This window comes from Panthera pardus, unplaced genomic scaffold (genome assembly GCF_024362965.1).
Source record: "Panthera pardus isolate Hobbes unplaced genomic scaffold, ASM2436296v1 HiC_scaffold_18, whole genome shotgun sequence".
NCBI classification, from domain to species: Eukaryota; Metazoa; Chordata; class Mammalia; order Carnivora; family Felidae; genus Panthera; species Panthera pardus.
In genome coordinates this window covers 4,051,440-4,072,371 of record NW_026526743.1, presented here as the reverse complement: position 1 = coordinate 4,072,371, position 20,932 = coordinate 4,051,440, and the positions used below count along the sequence as shown (strand labels likewise).

The following is a 20,932-nucleotide window of genomic DNA, read 5'->3' as shown; positions in this document are numbered from 1 at the left end:
AACATGTTGGCATCGAGAGAGTGTGGAAGGTCAGGGCCAACACTGTTTATTCCCCCCACTCATTGTCTTACTACCCCTGGCCTAAAAAGTTGAAATGATAAGAACACAATGATTTGGGCCCAAACTCGCGTTTATATGTGGAGGTGGAAAAGAGTCATAATCATCAGGAGGGGAAACTGAGGCAGACCACAGGAGGAGAAATCCAGAAGGTCATCGGGCCCAGGACTCTTTCTGGAGGCTCAGAAATACCAGGATTCCAGGAGGTCTCACAGCATAAAAGGGGCCTGACTACATTAGCTGGTAGTAGCCAGGATGGGGGGGGGGGGGGGTGGGGGGTGATCAGGCAGCTGCTGAGAATGCATTTATATCCTAAGAGTCAGCATCCTTGGGCAGGCCAGGAGTGGGCAGGAGGGCCCCTACATCGTCCCCACGGAGAGAGATCCAAGGGGCTGAGGAAAGAGGAAGAGGGGAGGTCATCAGAAGCTCGGAAATCCTCTGGGCTCCTGACTGCCCCTCCCCCACGTGTGTGTATGTGTCCGTCTGTCTGTCTTTCCCAGCCTCTGTCTTATTCCACAGGTTTCTGTCCCGCTCTGAGTCTCCGTTTCCTCCCTCCAGTCCCCACCTCTCTGAGTCTCTGTTCCTTTCTGTCTACATCTGTTCCCACCCCACCCACCCCAACCCCCCGCCCCCCGCCCAGGACTGCGTCACCCTCTCTTCTGGGGTTTCTGTCCCTGTCTCTGAGGCTCTTCCCTCTTCCTGCTCCACACCTGGCAGCCCCTTTCTCATCCTCCTCCATAGCAGAGCTCCGCCTGCAGCCGCCGCCGTGAGCAGTAAGAGCCCAATGACGATTCCAACCACTGGCATCGAGGATTTGGCTGGTGATTCTGCAGCCAGAGAATGATGTGAGATGCTGAAGGGGCCCTCCAGCCCATCTGCATCAGGCCAGGGGGACTGGGCGGTCTCAGTGCCCCCTCCCCAACCTCAGAGATCCCAGCATCAAGTCCTGGGGGAACGGGTGTGGGGTGTGGGCGGAGGGAAAGCCGGCCAGCTGATGTCCTAGGTCTGTGCAGAGCGCCCCCCGTGTTGCCTACAAGAACCGGCCGTAGCGAGAGGGGTCTCCGGCACCCTGGCCAAGGGGACCTGTAGCGGCAGGGCGTGTGTCAGAGAGGCAAAACAAGCACAGGGCAGTAGAAGGTCAGGTTCGTAGAGGACTGGCAGTCGCTGAGCCATAAATGGTCAGCCTCAGTGACGACCGGCAGCAGCAGACAGCAAATGACCAGCCTAGCAGCAGCAGGAGGGAGGGTGGTTCGGCTTCCGGAGGCCTGTCCACACTGGTTAATGAGGGGCAGGACTCGTGAGTTCCACCCAGCAGCAGCAGCAGCAGCAGGCCGGCAGGCCGACAGGCTCGGGGAGGGCAAGCAAGACAGGACAGAAGGCCGCCAGGCTTTGGAGGAACTGGCAGCAGCGGGGCACAAGGCAGTCAGACTCGAGGACGCGGGGCGGCAGCGTCATCGCGGGGCAGGACAGCTCACCCAGCTCCACAGTGAGGGGCTGCGGCAGCCCCGCGTGCTGCACCAGGCAGCGGTAGTGGTGCTCGTCGCCGCTTTTGACTGTCAGTGAAGACCAGGCGTGGAAGGAGCCGTCGCCGTTGGGGCCGAAGTCACCCTCGCCGGAGCCGGCTGCCAGCCCGTTGCGGAGGAACCGCAGTTGGAGCTCCGGGGGGTAGAAGGAGAAGGCGCTGCAGGTGAGCACAGAAAAGCCGGGGCTGCCGGCGCGGGCCTTCAGGCGCATGGAGGGTGGCTCTGCAGACGAACAGGCAGACGGACCTAAGCCTCGAGCCCGGGAGCCCCTAGGGCCAGAGCTGGCGAGGGGCTGGACAGGGACATACCCGGGCCTCCATTCCTTCCAGGACGCCCAGCACGTCCCACCAGGTGCCCTGCCCTGAGCCTGCAGAATATAGGTAAAGGGATCTTCCTGGGGGGGGACCAAGCTATCCACAGTGAAGGTATCCACCTCTCGTCCATGCCTTCCTACACTAGACGCGTACACGACAGGACATCAGTCATGTGCCAGACGCTCTTCTAGGCACTGCGGACACAGCAGTGAACGAGATAGACAAAAGCCCTGGTCTTCACGGAACTCACGTTCTAAAGGAGGGGAGAGAGGCAAATACGTGTGTGCAAATAAACGAACAGGCAATAGGCTGTGAAAGTGTTGTGATGAGCGAAAAGAAGGCAGATCCTAACGTCATTAAAAGAGAGGGAGAGGGGGGCGCCTGGGTGGCTCAGTTGGTTGAGTGTCCGACTTCGGCTCAGGTCGTGATCTCACGGTTCGTGAGTTCGAGCCCCGCATGGGGATCTGTGCTGACAGCTTGGAGCCTGGAGCCTGCTTTGGCTTGTGTCTCCCTCTCTCTCTGCCCCTCCCCTGCGTGCTCTCTCTCCAAATAAATAAATAAACTTAAAAAAAAATTTTTTTTAAGTTGTTAATACAATAAATGAACTGGACAAATTCGTAGGAAATACAACCTTCCAAAACTGACACGAGAAGAAATTAAAAAATTAAGTAGTCCTATAATGATTTCACAATTTTAATCCATAATTTAAACTTTTCAACAAATAAATTTCCAGGTCCACATGACATCATTGGTGGATTCTTCAAAACAACCAAGAAGCAGATCTACATCTAATTTTTTTTTAAGAGTATTTATTTATTTGGAGAGAGAGAGAGCAGGTGTGCAAGCAGGGGAGGGGCAGAGAGAGAGAGAGAGAGAGAGAGAGAGAGAGAGAATCCCAAGCAGGCTCCATGCTGTCAGGGCAGAGCCTGACATGGGCTCCGTCCCACCAACTGTGAGATCATGACCTGAGCTTAAATCAAGAGCTGGACACTTGACTGACTGAGCCACCCAGACACCCTAGATCCACATCTAATTTAGGAAAAAGGCTCTACTGCAGTTCGGGGAGGTGGGGGGGCGGGGGGACAGGATGGTGGTGGTCTTGCAACAAATTATGCTGGGTCAACTGGAGATCCATGAGGGACAAATGAAACTTGATCCCTTGCCTCACACCATTACCTGCAATCAACTCAAGATGTATCATACAGCTATATATGAAAATTACTTATCAACCAAGCCTCCAGAAGACATAGAATACCTTCATAACTTTGGGAAAAGAAAGACTTCCTAAAGAGAACACACACAAGAGCTATAGATAAAAGATGGATGAGTTGACCTTCATAAAAATGAAGAAATTCTGTTCATCAAAAGGTTTCATCAAGAGAGTGAAAAGACTGGGGCGCCTGGGTGGCTCAGTTGGTTGAGCATCTGACTTCAGCTCAGGTCATGATCTCACGGTTCGTGAGTTTGAGCCCCGCGTCGGGCTCTGTGCTGACCGCTCGGAGCCTGGAGCCTGCTTCGGATTCTGTGTCTCCCTCTCTCTCTGCCCCTCCCCCGCTCAGTGCTCTGTCTCTCTCTGTCTCAAAAATAATAAATAAACATTACAAAAAAAAAGAGAGAGAATGAAAAGACAAGCCGGACACCGGAAGACACTCTGTTTCCAACAGACCATCTGACAAATCCAAAGGACTCATACCCAGAATATATTAAGTACTCTAATAAGAAAAAAAGATAAAAATTCCAACTTAAAAATGGGCAAAACACTCAAACAGCCCCGCCCAAAGAGCAGACACCTGACTGGCCAGTAATGTGCAAAAGTATACTCAACATCACAGTCACCACCTCATTTATCTGATTTATAGATATTTATCTGATATATAGAGATACAGATATAGATATATATTTTTTTAGTACACTTCATACCCAGTGAGGAGCCCAACACAGGGCTTGAACTCATGACCCTGAGATCAAAAACCTGAGCTGAAATGAAGAGTTGGGATGCTCCACCGACTGAAGCACCCCAAATCTGATTTATCTGATTTTGCCAAATCATGTGTAAGATTCTCATTTACCCTGAGAAACATGAAAAACACACCACAATAAGATTCTGCCACACACCCGCCAGAATGGTTACAATTGAAGACAGACAATAGCAAATTCTGGCAAGTCTCTGAAGCTCCTGGAATTCTCATACATGGCTGGTGGGATTATAAAATTGGTTCAACCTCCTTGAGAAAATGTTTAGCACTACCTATTAAGCTAATCCGATGCCTACACTATGATGCAACCATTCCGTGCATGGGTATTCAGTCAAAAGAAATGTAACTACACTTTCGTATCAAAATACATATATAAGAGGGACGCCTGGGGGCGCCTGGGTGGCTCGGTCGGTTAAGCGGCCGACTTCGGCTGGGGTCATGATCTCACGGTCCGTGAGTTCGAGCCCCGAGTCAGGCTCTGTGCTGACAGCTCAGAGCCTGGAGCCTGTTTCGGATTCTGTGTCTCCCTCTCTCTCTGCCCCTCCCCTGTTCACGCTCTGTCTCTCTGTGTCTCAAAAATAAATAAACGTTAAAAAATATATATATATTTTAAAAAATAATAATAATAATAAAAAAAGAGGGACGCCTGGGTAGCTCAATCGGTTGAGCATCTGACTCTTGATTGTGGCTCAGGTCATGATCCCAGGGTCGTGGCATGGAGCCCAGCATTGGGCACCACAGTGAGCGTAGAACCTGCTTGGGATTCTCTCTCTCTCCCTTTGCCCCCCCCCCCCCAAATAAAGAAAAAAAAAAAAATTAAAGGCGCATCTGGGTGGCTCAGTCAGTTAAGCATCTGACTTCAGCTCAGGTCATGATCTTGAGGTTCTTGAGTTCAAGTCCCTCACTGGGCTCCACATTCACAATATGGAGCCTGCTTGGGATGCTCTCTCTCTCCCTCACTCTTGCCCCTCCCCTGCTCACACTGTCTCTGTCGCTCTCAAAATAAATAAGTAAACTTAAAAACATTCAGAAAGACATGTACAAGAATGCTCATTACAGCTTCATTCATCAACAGCCCCAAACTGAAAAGAAACCATTCATCGATGAACTGTGGTATGAACCACACAGTGAAATACTACTCAGCAATAAAAAGCCATCAGCTACTGATACCCAGCAACAGCGAGGAGTCTCATGACACACACACTTGAGTGAAAAAAGCCAGACACAAACGAGCACATGCTCACAGTTCAAATCAGTTCAAAATCAGGCAATGCTATGGTGATAAAAATCAGGTCCATTGTTACCCTTGGGAGGTATGGAATGGGAGAGGGCACAAAGAAGTGCTGGGGTGCTTCTGAGGTGCTGGGAATGTTCTAGATCTTGGTTCGCAGGTACATGGGCGTCCATAAAGCTTAATCGAGCCATGTACTTGAGGTACGTAAGCTACACCCCAATAAAAAAGAAAAAAAGCACTATAGTGAAGTGTTGAACACTATAGTGATTGAATGGACAAAACAATGGCATGGGGGGACAGTAATGGGGGTGGTAGGGGGACACACTTTAACCAGGGTGATAGGGCCCTGCTGAAGGAGCTGAAGTCCAAAATCAAACCGAAAGCATGAGAAGGACCCAGTCATGGCAGGATCCCAAGGAGGAGAAGTGCAAGCAGAGGGCACAGCAGGTGCAAAGGGCCTGAGGAGGAAAAGAACCTGACATTTGGAGGAGGGGGAGAGAAGGCCGCCACGGTTGGGTGTTGCGAAATTGCAATGGTGGAAAGCAGCCGGACCCAGCTACCTGCAGAGACTGTAGGCCGTGGAGTAGAGGTAGGATTTTCACGTAAGACGAGAGAAACGCTAATGGACATTTTTAAGCAATGGTGGGCTAGGAGCTCGTTTATGTTTTAAAAAAAAAATTTTTTTAACATTTATTTATTTTTGAGACAGAGACAGACAGAGCATGAACAGGGGAGGGTCAGAGAGAGAGGGAGACACAGAACCTGAAACAGGCTCCAGGTTCTGAGCCGTCGGCACAGAGCCCGACGCGGGGCTCGAACTCACGGGCCGTGAGATCATGACCTGAGCTGAAGTCGGCCGCTTAACCGACTGAGCCACCCAGGCGCCCCTTGTTTATGTTTTAAAACATCATGCCTCCGTCAGTTAAGCAACTGACTCTTGATTTCGGCTCAGGTCAAGATCTCACGGTTTGTGAGATCGAGCCCCAAGTTGGGCTCTGCACTGACTGCGTGGAGCCTGCTTGGGATTCTCTGTCTCCCTCTCTCTCTGCCCCTCCCCTGCATGTTCTCTTTCTCTCTCTCTCTCTGTCAATAAATAAATAAACAAACTTAAAAAAAAGAAAAAGAAAAAGACATTCCTCTGACTGCTCAGGAGACGGTGTACACGGAGGGCCAGGATGGAAGCTGGGATTGCAATATGGGGACACTGACGACAAAAGAGCTCGAATTCCCGCCCTTGAGGATTCCCCAGACATGCGCAGAAGTACAGCTCAGAGTGTGTCTGTGCCCTAACGGGGGTCACACGAGGCATCGTTCGAGTCCAAAGGAAGCAAGTGAAAAGGCTCCTGGGCCACAGGAAAATCTCGCCGGCTGTGACACCAGAGGGACCCAAAGGGCAATGGCAGAGGTGGACCAGATGGAGAAACGTGAAGCCAAGGAGGACGGAGGAGGCCTGGCCGAAGAGCCTGAGCTGTGGCCAGAGGTCTCTGAGGGCCAGCGGAGTGGGACAGGAGTGGGGAAGGAGTGTGCCATGTAGGGGAGGAGCTGCAATGGGGCGACCGGAGGCTAGGAGGCCAGGGAAGGGGCCGGGGGAGGAAGGGGAGGCCCGAGGTGAGGGCGTGGGGATGGAGAGCTCCGTGGGGGTCAGAGGCGCCCCTGGAGGGTGCTCACCCTTCCACTCCAGGTTTCCGCGGCCTCTCTCCAGATGCCCCAGCAGCCGCTGGGGGCAGGAGTTGAGCAGGAAGGTCCTCTCCTTGCTGACCGCACCCGCCTCCTGCATCCACCTCTTACTGATGGTCTCAGTCTCGGGCCATTCCCCACTCCAGGTGCCCAGCTTGGGGTCAAAATCCATGAAATCCTCGCCATTCAGAGCAAACTTGGCCACGGGCACCGAGGCATTGTCAGGGCCCAACTCACAGCCCAGCAGGCCCTGCAGGGTGTAGGGACCTGGGGTGCCCAAATACAGGTAAGTAGGACCCAGGAGCAGGGGCCCCAGCCCCTCCTCCCTCAGACCCGGGAGTCTAAGCCACCAGCCCCCTCCTCCCTCAGACCCGAGTCCAGACCCCCAGCCCCTCCTCCCTCAGACTGGGGAGTCCAGGCCCCCAGCCCCTCCTCCCTCAGACTGGGGAGTGCTGGCCCCCAGCCCCTCCTCCCTCAGACTGGGGAGTCCTGGCCCCCAGCGCCCTCCTCCCTCAGACCCAGGAGTCCAGGCCCCCAGCCCCTCCTCCCTCAGACCCAAGAGTCCAGGCCCCCAGCCCCTCCTCCTCAGACCTGGGAGTCTAAGCCACCAGCCCCCTCCTCCCTCAGACCCGAGTCCAGACCCCCAGCCCCTCCTCCCTCAGACTGGGGAGTCCTGGCCCCCAGCCCCTCCTCCCTTCGACCCGGGAGTCTAAGCCACCAGCCCCCTCCTCCCTCAGACCCGAGTCCAGACCCCCAGCCCCTCCTCCCTCAGACTGGGGAGTCCTGGCCCCCAGCGCCCTCCTCCCTCAGACCCGGGAGTCTGGGGCCCCAGCGCCCTCCTCCCTCAGACCCGGGAGTCTGGGCCCCCAGCGCCCTCCTCCCTCAGACCCAGGAGTCCAGGCCCCCAGCGCCCTCCTCCCTCAGACCCGGGAGTCCGGGGCCCCAGCGCCCTCCTCCCTCAGACCCAGGAGTCCAGGCCCCCAGCGCCCTCCTCCCTCAGACCCAGGAGTCCAGGCCCCCAGCCCCTCCTCCCACAGACCCAGGAGTCCTGGCTCCGGGCCCCCTCCGCCCTCAGACTCGGGGATCCTGGTCTTACCTCCTTCTCCCAAGGCTTTGAGAGCTTCAAGAAAGAGTTCCTGCTTGTTTCTCAGGTCCGTTGTCTCCTTCTCCCAATACCAGGACACCTGGTTTTCCCAGACCCAAGCCCCACACGGCTCGGCCTGGGCCCGCAGGTTATTGTAGCTCAGGTATTGCTGGGGTCCCAGCCAGCCTGATACCCAGAAGGCAGGAGTCCCGGGGGCAGGAGAGGACACAGCGGTGAGGTGGTACAGGAGGGAGAGATGGCTCTCTGCTGGAGAGAGACAGAGGTGAAGAGAGCGTTGGGGGGGATGGACCTAGACTGGGGGCAGGACGGATACCCTGAAAGAAAACAGACTCAACCCCAGAGAGGAGAGACAGACCAGAGAGCGGGGAGACAGAGGCGGGGAGGGCCGGACCCAGAAGAGGGGGGCGGTGGTGAAGACAGATTCGGAGAGAGGGAGACAGACTTGCTGGGGGACAAACTCAGAGTGGAGGACAGATCCAGAACGTGGAGGACAGCCTCAGAAAGAGGAGGATAGACTGGGGGAGGGGGACAGACCGGGGCGGGGAGCAGACCCAGAGGGAGGGCCCCGGTCCCGGCGGGGGGGGGGGGGGGGGGGCACAGTCAGAGCGAAGCGAACAGGTGGTTCTCAAACACAGCGACCGAGGGAGGAAAAAAAGTGATACGGTGACAAGTGGCGAGGGGGGTCGTGTCCCGCCCGGGGGAAAACCTCAGACTGCTCTTCCTTCGCCCCCTTCCCTCCGACCCGGCAGCCGCGGCCCCTCACCTGCGCGCAGTGTCGGCAGGAGGAAGAGCAGGAACCCGAGCCCCCAGGGCTGAGGCCGGGGGACCCCCATCCTGAGCGGGAGACCTGGGGCGGGAGGGGGCGCGTGACTGCTCCGGACCCCCGCCCCGCCCCTTCCTCCCCCAGCTCCCGAGGGGCTCGGCCACCACGCGCGCCCGCGCCTGTGGGCCCCGGGGCTCCGCGACCGAGCCTGGCCACCGCGCCCTCCTCCTCGGTGAACTTTCACCCTTAATTTGATCCGTTTGGGTTAATTAATTACAGAGCCTGGATAGGCTGAGAGTCCTGTCTCAGAGCTCGGCCCCGCCTCTTCCTCCTCCCCCAGAGCCTGGAGTCCAAACCCCAGCCCCTCCTCCTCAGACTCGGGAATCCCGGCCCCCGGCCCCTCCTCCCTCAGACCCGGGAGTCCAAACCCCAGCCACCTCCTCCCTCAGACCCGACAGTCCGGGCCCCCAGCCCCTCCTCCCTCAGAACCGACAGTCCGGGCCCCCAGCCCCTCCTCCCTCAGACCCGAGAGTCCGGGCCCCCAGCCCCTCCTCCCTCAGACCCGACAGTCCGGGCCCCCAGCCCCTCCTCCCTCAGACCCGACAGTCCGGGCCCCCAGTCCCTCCTCCCTCAGACCCGGGAGTCCTGACCCCCAACCCCTCCTCCCTCAGACCCGGGAGTCCGGGCCCCCACCCCCTCCTCCCTCAGACCCGGGAGTCCAGGCCACCAGCCCCCTCCTCCCTCAGACCCGGGAGTCCAACCCCAGCCCCTCCTCCTCAGACCCGGGCGTCCTTACCCCCAGCCCCTTCCTTTCTGAGACCCAGGGGTCCGCGTCCCAGCCCTTCCTTCCCCAGAACCAGGAGTCCCGGCCCCCAGGCCTTCCTCCCTCGGACCCGGGAGTCCAGGGTCCCCAGCCCCTCCTCCCTCAGACCCTGGAGTCCTCACCCCCAGCCCCCTCCTGAGACCCAGGGGTCCCAGCCCTTCCTTCCCCAGAACCAGGAGTCCCGGCCCCCAGGCCTTCCTCCCTCGGACCGGGGAGTCCAGGGTCCCCAGCCCCTCCTCCCTCAGACCCTGGAGTCCTCACCCCCAGCCCCCTCCTGAGACCCAGGGGTCCCAGCCCTTCCTTCCCCAGAACCAGGAGTCCCGGCCCCCAGCCCTTCCTCCCTCGGACCGGGAATCCAGGGCCCCGACCCCTCCTTCCTCAGACCCGGGAGCCCCTGCCCTAAGGCCCCCTCCTCCCTCAGACTTAGGAATCCCCGCTCCAGCCCCTCCTCTCTCGGACCCGGGAGTCCAGGGCCCCAGACCGCTCCGCCCTCAGACCCGGCAGTCCCGACCCCCGCCGGTCCTCCCCTGGGCCTGGGCCCCAGCCCTGCTCACGGCAACGAAGTTCCCTTCCCGCCTGCAGCCTTAGCTGGCTCCCGTGACTGGAGACCCCAGTTCCTCTCTCACATCCTGTCCGGAGACTGCTCCCTGACTTCAGGAATATCCAACCCCGCCCCTCAGCTGCCGGGCACACCCCAGGCCCTGGGCCCAGCCTCTGAGTATTTCTCTCTGCCTCTCTCTTGAAACTTTTTTGTTGTTCCCCCCCACCCCCCGCCCCTCTGGGGTCCCTTTCTCTGTCTCTCCCTGTCTTCTTATTTTGAGGTGTCAGCCACCCAGCAGATTCATGACAAAGTTGACGAGCAACACTGTCAGAGTTGCTCCAAACTCTGGAGGTTTCAGTGGGTCCCCTTCTTCCCCTTCTTACCTCCTTGTACAACACCGCCGCTCCCCTCCCCCCCCCCACCCCCCACCTGACTAGCTCTTGCTACAGTGAAAGTTCTCTAAACACTTCTATATTTCCTCCTTGGAACCCGTCCCCGATGTGTCCCCTTAAAGTGGCCCTCCGCTTCTTTAGTATCTTCTGATGGGGCCTCAATAACACAGTCCCAATATACATCGCTGTGGTGCTGAGAGGCCCCCTCCAGTCCCCTACCCCAGCCCACACTGCCGCTACAATTATACTGGAATGTCCTCCGCTGTACTGGAATGTTGTGCAGCCTCGGTATGTGTATATGCATACATAGAGAGAGGCTTATTTTAAGGAATTGGCTCATGTGATTGTGCTGGCTTAGCAAGTCTAAAATTTGAGAGGGGTGGCTGGCAGGCTGGGGACTCTGGAAAGAGCTGCAGTTCAAGTCCCAAAGCAGCAGGCTGGAGAGCCGATCTTGCAGATGGAATCCAAAGACAGTCAGCTGGCAGAGATCCCTCTGGCTTGCGAGGGGCGGGGGTCAGTTTTCCAGCTGATTGGATGTAACCCACCCGCATTCTGGAGGCAACTCCGCCCTACTCAAAGCCCACTGATTTCAGTGTAAATGTCACCCCAAAACACCCTCACGGAAACATCCAGAGTAATGTCTGACCCAACATCTGGGGCCTGGGGCCCAGCCAAGTGGACACACGAAGTTAACCCGTACACACGGTACATCTGTGTTCAACTTCGCGAGGAAACTGTGTCCGTTTTCCTTTCTCTCCCTGGTCCTGCTAGAAAATCCACTAAAATCCACCCTGAGGGGCTTCCTATGATGCTACTGAAGGATCCTGGTTGCAGGCAGGTCTCAGAGAATCCTATTATAGCACCCTTGGTTCTTTCCTAAAATACCCTGAAAAACCCGCCATGCCCAGCTAGCCCCTCTGTGTCCCTAGGGACCTGGCTGTGTATCCAGGGGAACATTCCAGCAGTTCCCAGGGCTCTCATTTTAAAGGCCTTGGGACCATGGGGCACCAGGATGGCTCAGTCTGTTCAGTGTCCGACTCTTGATTTCGGCTCAGGTCATGATGTCATGGTTGGTGAGTTTGAGCCCCATGACGGGCTCTGTGCTGACAGCGCGGGGCCTGCTTGGGATTCTCTCTCTCCCTCTCTCTTTCTCTGCCCCTCCCCCACCCCCCTGTGTGCTCTCACTTGCTCTCTCTCAAGCTTACACACACACACACACACACACACACACACACACAGAATAAAGGCCTTGGGACCAAAAATAAGCAAATTAAATAATAAAATAAAGGCCTCAGGACCATCATGTGATGTTCCTTGGACCCTGATATAAAATGGCCAATGTCTTGGGACAGTGCCCCCCAGGACCTGCTTCACATTTCCTTGGGGCTTGAAAACCTTCGGCCTGGGGTCCTGCTGGTGCCCTACTTTAACACACGCTGGAACTCATGTAAAGGCTCCCTGAGCCCTAACGTGATGTCCCTGTAGTCTTACTCTGAGGCCTACTGGGCCATTAAGATGGTCTCGACGTCCCATGGCCGTGCCCAGCACCCTGCCACACCGCCACTGGAACCACACAGCCCTGCTACAATAACTCGCTTTAATGCCGTGTCCCTGGCGTCCTGCCGGACCATTGCCAGAGGCCCCTACTTTGCCCCTGGGGTTTCTGATATCTCAGCTCCCCACCCCCATGCTCCCTGGGTCCCCTGATAAAATCCTGAGGCCCAGCAACAACGTCTTCAACAGCCTCTGGCTAATCTCTCTCAGAGTCGGCCACCACCACCCCACCCCCCACCCCAGGGATCCAGCTAAACCAGTCCTGAGCCCTCACCTTGCTGTGATCCACTCCATGAACGCCACAAAGTGCTGTCCGCCCCCGGCCCCTTCTCTCTGCTGCCGAGCCTGTTCTAAGTCCTTCCGTTTCTGTTGTAAGGCTGAGCAGGGCTCCCCCACATCCACTCCTGGATTCTCTCTGTTATTATCTCTCACCAGGCCCTGTCCTATCCAGAACCTCCCCAGAAAGACTGAGAGATACAGAAATGTAGAAAGATGATAGATAGACCCACCAGCAAGAAACGTCCCGCGTTTCCCAGGGACTTCTGTCAAGTCCTTCCCCCACCCCTCCCCCACCCCAACTAGGTGGTGACTCCCCAACCTGGGGAGGGAACCGCCCTCGAGGGACCCGAGATGCCACTCAGAAGGGGCCCTGGGGTCCTGTTACATGGCTGTGTGTCTCCCTTTTAAGTCCCTGGGTCCTACTTTAATGGTTAAAACATCCCTCTAGAGGGGCGCCTGGGTGGCTCGGTCAGTTGAGCGTCCGACTCCAGCTCAGGTCATGATCTCACGGTCCGTGAGTTCGAGCCCCGCGTCGGGCTCTGTGCTGACAGCTCAGAGCCCGGAGTCTGCTTCAGATTCTGTGTCTCCCTCTCTCTCTGACCCTCCCCCGTTCATGCTCTGTCTCTCTCTGTCTCAAAAGTAAATAAACATTAAAAATAATAATAATATAAATAAATAAATAAATAAATAAATAAATAAATAAATAAATAAAACATCCCTCTAGAGGGGCTCCTGGGTGACTCAGTCCGTGGAGGAGTGGACTTTGGTTCAGGTCATGATCTCGTGGCTCGTGAGTTTGAGCCCCGCATGGGGCTTCCTGGTGTCAGTGCAAAACCCAATCCGGATCCAATGTCTCCCGTCTCTGTCTCTGCCCCTCCCTCGCTCACTCTCTCTCAAAAATAAATATTAAAAAATTTTTAAAAATCCTCCTAGAATTCTCTATTGTTTAGGACCCTAAATAATGCCATTAGAGCCCTGGTGACAAGCCCTTGGGCTCCCGCCGCCATGCTCCTGGGGCTCTCCTGCCCTGTCCTTGGGGACTTCCACAATGCCCACACCTTGCTCATCTGCCCTTTAGCTCCTGCTAAATGTCCTATTGATTGTCCCCGTGACACTTCCCAGGGCCCTACTCTAATATTCACTGGGTCCTGTCACAAAAAAGCCTTGGTTCCTGTTCAAATGTCCCCGTGTCCTGCATACTCTCCCCCTGAGCACTCAAAAGGTCCCCTGTGAGTCTTCCCTCATAGGACCATGAGGGTCACCAAAATGGCCTCAAGGTGTCCCCTCTACTCAGGGTCCTTCTAGGACTCTATTAGAATGCCTCATGGGGTGCCCAGGTGGCTCTGTCGCTTGAGCGTCCAACTTCAGCTCAGGTCATGATCTCGTGGTTCGTGAGTTCGAGCCCTGCCTCGGGCTCTGTGCTGACAGCTCGGAGCCTGGAGCCTGCTTCGGATTCTGGGTCTCCCTCCCTCTCTGTCCCTCCCCTACTCACGCTCTGTCTCTCTCTCTCAAAAATAAATAAACATTAAAAAAAATTTTTTTAATAAACATTTAAAAAAAGAAGACTCCCTCCATAAAGAGGAAGGAAGGAAGGAAGGAAGGAAGGAAGGAAGGAAGGAAGGAAGAAAGGAAAAAGAATGCCTCATATCTCTACCATTAAGTCTTTAGAGTCCTGCTAAAACATTCCAAGGGCCTGCTAGTCTGTGTCCCCCAGAACCATCAAAGTGCCCTATGGGCTCTGAGAAAATCCCTGCAGTCTTTCCCCCATGTGTCCCAGCATCCTGCTTCAGTCACCATCCTCAATGGCCCTAGTTCATTGCATTTATTTCCTGCTGCCGCTGTAATTAATAACTCCAAACTCGGTGGCTTAAAACGACACAAAATTTTGATCTTCCACTTCTGGAGGTCAGACGTCTAAAATGGTCCACGGGACTGGTTCTTTGTTGAGGCTCTGGGAGGGAGAATCCGTTTTCGGGCCTTTTCCAGCTTCTACAAGCTGCCAGCCTTCCCCAGCTCATGGTCCCTTCCTCCAGTTTCAAAGCCAACAATACAGCCACCTTCTCTCCTTTCTGTTACTCTGTGCCTGTGCGTCCATCCACACATCTCTCTGACTCTGATCTCCCCCCCCCATCTTTTAACACACTTTTTTATGAATTATTTTTAAGGTTTTTTTTTTAAGTTTATTTATTTATTTTGAGAGACAGAAAGAGTGTGTGCAAGTAGGGGAGGAGCAGAGAGAGAGGGAGAGAGAGAGAATCCCCAACAGGCTCCACACTGTCGGCGCAGAGCCTGACTCAGGGCTCGAACCCATGAACTGTGAGATCATGACCTGAGCTGAAACCAAGAGTTGGATGCTTAACTGACTGAGCCACCCAGGTGCCCCACGTTTTTTTGTTTTTGTTTGTTTGTTTTTCTTTTTTTTAAAAGTAATCTCTACACCCAACATGGGGCTTGAACTCATGACCTGGAGAGCAAGAGTCACATGCTTTTCCGACTTGAGCTAGCCAAACACCCCCTCCTTTTTCTTAAAAAATTAATTGTTATTAAACATGAGAACTAGGGGCGCCTGGGTGGCTCAGTCGGTTAAGTGTCCGACTTCAGCTCAGGTCACGATCTCACGGTCCGTGAGTTCGAGCCCCGCGTCGGGCTCTGGGCTGACAGCTCAGAGCCTAGAGCCTGCTTCCAATTCTGTGTCTCCCTCTCTCTCTGCCCCTCCTCCGTTCATGCTCTGTCTCTCTCTGTCTCAAAAATAAATAAACGTTAAAAAAAAAAACAAAAACAAAAACATGAGAACTAATGCTTGTCTCTGCCTGTTTGAGAAACAAACCCGTGACACTGATGTTATTAGTTTCACATTCTACCCAACTGAACTAACCAGCCCCCCAGCCCCCCCCAGACCCCTCTTATAAGTAAGTACTCTCTTGATTACATTGGTCCCCCTGGATAATCCCAGGTCATTTCCTCATCTCAAAATCCCAAATTTAGGGGCGCCTGGGTGGCTCAGCTGGTTAAGTAGCCAACTTCAGCTCGGGTCATGATCTCATGGTCCGTGAGTTCGAGCCCCGCATCGGGCTCTGTGCTGACAGCTCAGAGCCTGGAGCCTGCTTCGGATTCTGTGTCTCGCTCTCTCTCTGCCCCTCCCCTGCTCACGCTCTGTCTCTCTCTCGAAAATAAATAAAACATTAAAATTAAAAAAAAAAAAAATCCCAAATGTAATCATTTCTGCAAAGTCCCATTTATCCTACTGAGGTAACATAATCACAGGTTCTGTGGGATTAGGGCATAGACACCTTTGGGGGACCACTGTCCAGCCTAGCACAGTCACAAAGGATGCCCTTCCTTGCCCCTGCTAAAATATCCTCATTCTGAGCTCCTCCTCCCAGGTTTGGCAGTGAGGTCTCTCAGTTGGCCAGAACATTCCCCATAACATCCCTGTTTCCTGTTACAACAAAGTCCTCAAGGTCACTTGGTACCCACTGGGAGTCGCTTCTAGGTGTCCCGGGGTCTTGCTGTGTCTTCAGGGGCCATTTACAGCACCTGCTGGCTGTCCCTTCTCATAGTCCCAGGTTCTTGCTCTAATGATCCTGCCTCTATGCCCTCTAGAACCCCTGGGGCCCACTATAAAGAATAGAGTCCCCAGGGGCCCACTATAAAGAATAGAAAGTCCAAGGCAGGACCAGTTACTTAATTTGCGGGGCCTGGGGGCAAATGAAAATGAGGGGCCCCTTGTGCCAAATTCAAAGACAGCTCAAGCAGAGCATTGAACCCAGTGTGGGTCCCTTCTGAACGATTGCTTCAATCGCGTGGGGAGCTCATCCAGGAGACCTCCTTGGCCCTGGGGACTGTGTCTGCCCCTGCACCGTGGTGCCCCCTACCGACCCCAAGGGACAATCACACGTGAGTTCAAAACCAAATGCTGCCTGTTCCAGGTTGGCCTCTCTGAGCCTCCGTTTCTTTATCTATAAAATGGGAACAAGTGTGCCAGCCTCAGAGAGGCTTCAGCGAATCAAGAGTTTCGCATGGGGCACATGGTAGGGCATATGTTCCTAACACTTGTTCCCCCTTTTTGGTTTAAAATTTTTTTTTAAATTTATTTTGAGAGAGAGAGCAAGAGAGAGAGAGCAAGCAGGGGAGGGGCAGAGAGAGGGAGAGAGAGAATCCCAGGCAGGCTCTGGGCTGTCAGCGTAGAGCCCAATGGGGGGGGGGGGGCTCTAGCTCACGAACTGTGATATCATGACCTGAGCCGAAACCAAGAGTCAGACGCTTAACCGAGCCACCCGGGTGCCCCACTTGTTCCCCTTAATGTACCCCGCCACCCCACTCCCAGTTGCTGTTAAGGTCCCAGGGATCTCAGACACCAGGCTCAGGATTGTCTTGCTCACTCTTGCATTCCCAGGGGCCAGCACCGAAATCTATGTAGAATGAATGGTGGCAATAACGAATGACCCGGGGCTGATTTGGTCCCTAAGACGTCTGGAATGGCTTTGGTGTCCTGTTAGAATGTTCTAGCAGAAGCTATGCTGTAGGCCTCTGTTATAATATATCATAGAGCTGGGACCTACCAGTATGTTAGATCCCAGGATTTTCCCATGATGGGCTCGGGGCTGTGCTGAAATATGGCAGCGGGGACCGCTCAAACACACCGGGAAGCCACTACAATTCGGTTTCCCTGGACTCCACGCACAGACCTCCGGACCAGTTAAACGAATTCACAAATAACCACCGCTACACAAGGAACGCTCACGGGCTGGCTAGGATATATCCCAGGTGTACTGCAACCATTAACAGGGCCTAGTACAGGACCCCTGAGGTCCTGCTGTTAGAGAATACAAGGGGCTGCAACAGAGTAGCTACCATAGAATATTCCTTGGGGCGCCTGGGTGGCTCAGTCGGTTAAGCGTCCGACTTCGGCTCAGGTCATGATCTCACGGTCTGTGAGTTCGAGCCCCGCGTCGGGCTCTGTGCTGACCGCTCAGAGCCCAGAGCCTGCTTCGGATTCTGTGTCTCCCTCTCTCTCTGACCCTCCCCCGTTCGTTCTCTGTCTCTCTCTGTCTCAAAAATAAACATTAGGGGCGCCTGGGTGGCGCAGTTGGTTAAGCGTCCGACTTCAGCCAGGTCACGATCTCGCGGTCCGTGAGTTCGAGCCCCGCGTCGGGCTCTGGGCTGATGGCTCGGAGCCTGGAGCCTGTTTCCGATTCTGTGTCTCCCTCTCTCTCTGCCCCTCCCCCGTTCATGCTCTGTCTCTCTCTGTCCCAAAAATAAATAAAAAACGTTGAAAAAAAAATTAAAAAAAAAATAAATAAAAAATAAACATTAAAAAATTTAAAAAAAGGGGCGCCTGGGTGGCGCAGTCGGTTAAGCGTCCGACTTCAGCCAGGTCACGATCTCGCGGTCCGTGAGTTCGAGCCCCACGTCAGGCTCTGGGCTGATGGCTCGGAGCCTGGAGCCTGTTTCCGATTCTGTGTCTCCCTCTCTCTCTGCCCCTCCCCCGTTCATGCTCTGTCTCTCTCTGTCCCAAAAATAAATTTAAAATGTTGAAAAAAAAAATTAAAAAAAAAAAAAAAATAATTAAAAAAAAAAATATTCCAGTGGCCTGCTGCGAGAGTTGCATGGCTATGATACATTGTGATACCGCCAAAAGGTGCCCTGTTTTCCTGTAACAGGCCTGATGCCTGCTGTCATCATAAGCCTAGTACCCTGCTATGAAACTGTGCCTGCAGCTAATTTCTCTGAGAAATGGCTATGCCGTGGGGACCTCCTGCTAAATGCATGCAACAGAGTATTCTAGAAGCATGCTAAAATAGATTCAGGGTCCCATGCCAGCCCTGCTATCATGGGCCTTGGTATCATGGATGCAGGTTGCACAACCACATACTTGATACCTCTGGGGCCCCCTGTCAAAGACTCTTGTCCTTGGACCTTCCCGGAGGGACCCAGGGCCTGCCACCCTAAGATAGCCTGGGGACCCCTCTCGAACAGGCTCAGGGCTCTGGAATAATTACTTCCGTCACAAGTATGACTTATGAGAATTACTTCTACTCCATTAACACACGTGAGCATGTTTCCTCCTCCAATAGGGGAGAGAGGCAAGAACCCATTTTACAGATTAGCAAGCTGAGGCTCTGTGGTTGCCGGGAGGGGCGAGGTGGATCACCTGCTAACGTGTGGCAGGGCAAGAAATCAGAACAGAGCCTGCGGTCATAATGCTGCCACTTGGAGGCATGTGCTCATGGTCACTTCTTCCGGTTACTCCAGGCCTTGTGACCTTTGAGATTTAAATCCTATGGGATTTAAATCCTTGCGGGATTTAACTTTAATTCGGTTCCTCGACTAGACGTGAATGGAGCGCTTACAGCCTGTCCAGGCGCCGGGGATGCAGAGATCCTTGCCCTCAAGAGTTCACATTCCGGCGGCTACTAGGTAAACAAACATGCAATATCGCACAGGATTTGTACAATAAACATACAAACATGCAAGAAATGGGCCTTATCGGTCTCTGTAGGACAGTGAAGCAGGGAAGGGTGGCTGGGAGGGGACTGGAGGTTTTGCCAGAAGGGACGAGGCTGGTGAGCCTGAGGGCCTATGGTGGAAACCTGAGCTGAGAGCTTCCAGACCCAGGGCACAGTCAATGCAAACGCCCAGGGGAGTGAGCAGGTCTGGCGGAGTGAGGAGGAGGGACAGCGATGGGCACAGGGCAGAGCAGAAGCCCTGAGGCTGTGATGGACTTAGGAGCTGTCTCTGCTTGTCACCCGATTCTAAAAAGGGTAGACGCCGTGGTGACCTCTCTTTGGACACAAGTAGTGCGGATCCAGGGCCTCTCTCCTTGGTCTTTGCCACCTGACCCACCAGGCCCGGCAGCGCTGTCCTTGAACGCACACCAGGCAAGCGCCCCACCTGCAACGAGGTGGCCTCACACGGCGGGGTGCCAAGGAGACACCCCAACGACCGCTGGGAGGGACATGGGAGCGAGGTTGCTGTTGTAAACACGGCAGCCCCACCCCAAACGGAAACACCTGTGGGGGGGGGGGCGGCCTCCGGGAGCAGCCTCACCACCCTTTCTGGGTCCCGGCCCCCGCCTCCCCCTCTCCGCAGGGTCTCTGTCCTCCAGCGTGGGGTGGGGCGGGCTCGCAGGCTGAAACTCCGGGGCGGTGCCCCCCTCTGACCTGTCCCTGCCCCTTCCTGCCCTCTTTGATGCGGCCCCACTTCCTCTGGCAGGAACCCCCGCCCTTACTGGGTCTGGGTAAAAAGGAGCCGCTGAGCCGGTCCGGAGAGGCGGCGTCCCTGGAGGCGGCAGCTCCTCTCTGCTCACGGCCCTGTCTCCCAACCCTTGTACCAGTGCTGTGGCTCAGTCCCTGGTACAGGTATGGGGGGCAGGGACGTGTGGACCCCAGCAGCACCGGGCCCCAAGGGGTGAAGCCAGGAGGTGACTCCAGCATCTTCCTCTTCTGTGCCTCCATCCCTGCCTATGATTCGGGTGAGGGTCTCTCCAGATTTGGGAAGTCAATGCCGTCTGCCCCTGCCCCTCCTGCCTCGCTACCCTTAGTTCTATCATCCCTAACTTTGTGTGTTCAAGGTCCGTCTTTTTCTGAAATCTGTCACTACCTGTGGTCTCCGTCCTTGTTCAGAGTTCAGCTGACCCCTGTCCTTATCTCTGCAACTGATGACTCAAGGTCCCTCTCCCTTTTCCCAGTTTTTCTCGATCACAATGCCTTCCACTGCTACCCTCAACCTTTCTCCCTTCCCCGTTTTCCCGATACTCAAGATCACTGTCTGGCTAGATCTCTTTTCCTGCAATTTTTTTGGTCTTTCCTTGCATTTGCCTGACCCTGTCCCCATTTCTCCCCAACTCCAATTTCTCTCCTTCCCCAAGGCCACCCCAACACGGTCTCACTCCCAGGGGCTCCCTAAGCCATCTCTGAGCGGCCTGCAATTAGGGGCTGCAGAGGTGGGTTCCAGCCTGGCTCCAGCTTGGCCTCACTATACCACATGCCTTCAAGCCAATTTCCTTGGATTTTCAGGCAAAGGAAGTCTCTAGAACCTTAGGCCTGGAGCTCGGCTACTCGCTGAGGGGAGAAACTGCCCCCCTCAGATGAGTTTGCTCATCTGCAAAAGGGGCCTGGTGCTGGCCCAGGAGGGGGCAGTGGGGTGGGGGCGGGGGGGGGGGTGGTGGCTGCCAGGCTTCCCTGGGCCACTCCTTCACCCGGGAGACAAGAAATCCCAGGTTGAAGTCAAGACCCCTGCAGTTCAGAAAGAGGCAGCACAGAACTCTGCAAGCCCACCGACCTCCCCCCACCCCACCCAGACCCAAGGGTGGCTGCTTCTTCCTCCCCCCTCCCAAGGAGGCCAGAAAGGGCCCAGACCGGAGTTGAGAACCCAGGGGCCTACGCCCTCACTCACTTCCTCCCCAGAGACTGAGGGGTGAGGGGGGACACGCCCCGACCAGGTAGGAGACTTTACTTACTCCGACACCAAGAGGTGACATGGACCAAAAGGAGGCCCAGACAGGGAACAACATCTTAACACAGGTTCCTATCTTCACCCAGAGAGACGAGAACAGACAGGAAGGGTTTGGCTCCCAGTCCCACCCATACATAAGGGGGTCCAGAGGATGAACGAGAACCCCGTGTTCGCATCAACCCCAATTCCCAGGGACGATCCCTCTGGTAAAGGCGCAGATACCCGGAGCCAGGCCCA

At 55.1% G+C, this 20,932-nt stretch overlaps 1 protein-coding gene across 3 annotated transcripts; it reads right to left on the bottom strand.

The window, feature by feature from the left end:
- Nucleotides 1–112: 112 nt before the first annotated feature.
- Nucleotides 113–10,155, bottom strand: FCGRT (Fc gamma receptor and transporter). 3 transcript variants are annotated; one of them, XM_019425663.2, is made up of 7 exons: nucleotides 10,027–10,155; nucleotides 8,650–8,733; nucleotides 7,878–8,132; nucleotides 6,773–7,048; nucleotides 1,533–1,802; nucleotides 768–884; nucleotides 113–449 (listed from the first exon to the last, which is right to left on the bottom strand). In XM_019425663.2, exons 2-7 carry the CDS (start codon nucleotides 8,717–8,719, stop codon nucleotides 370–372), a joined length of 1,068 nt encoding a protein of 355 aa, XP_019281208.2. In that variant the 5' UTR covers nucleotides 8,720–8,733; nucleotides 10,027–10,155; the 3' UTR covers nucleotides 113–369. The 3 variants fall into 3 exon arrangements, with proteins under 3 accessions (XP_019281208.2, XP_053761602.1, XP_053761603.1); XM_053905627.1 differs by having other exon boundaries at nucleotides 7,878–8,129; XM_053905628.1 differs by lacking the exon at nucleotides 10,027–10,155 and having other exon boundaries at nucleotides 7,878–8,129; nucleotides 8,650–9,009.
- Between the last annotated feature and the right edge of the window lie 10,777 nt (nucleotides 10,156–20,932).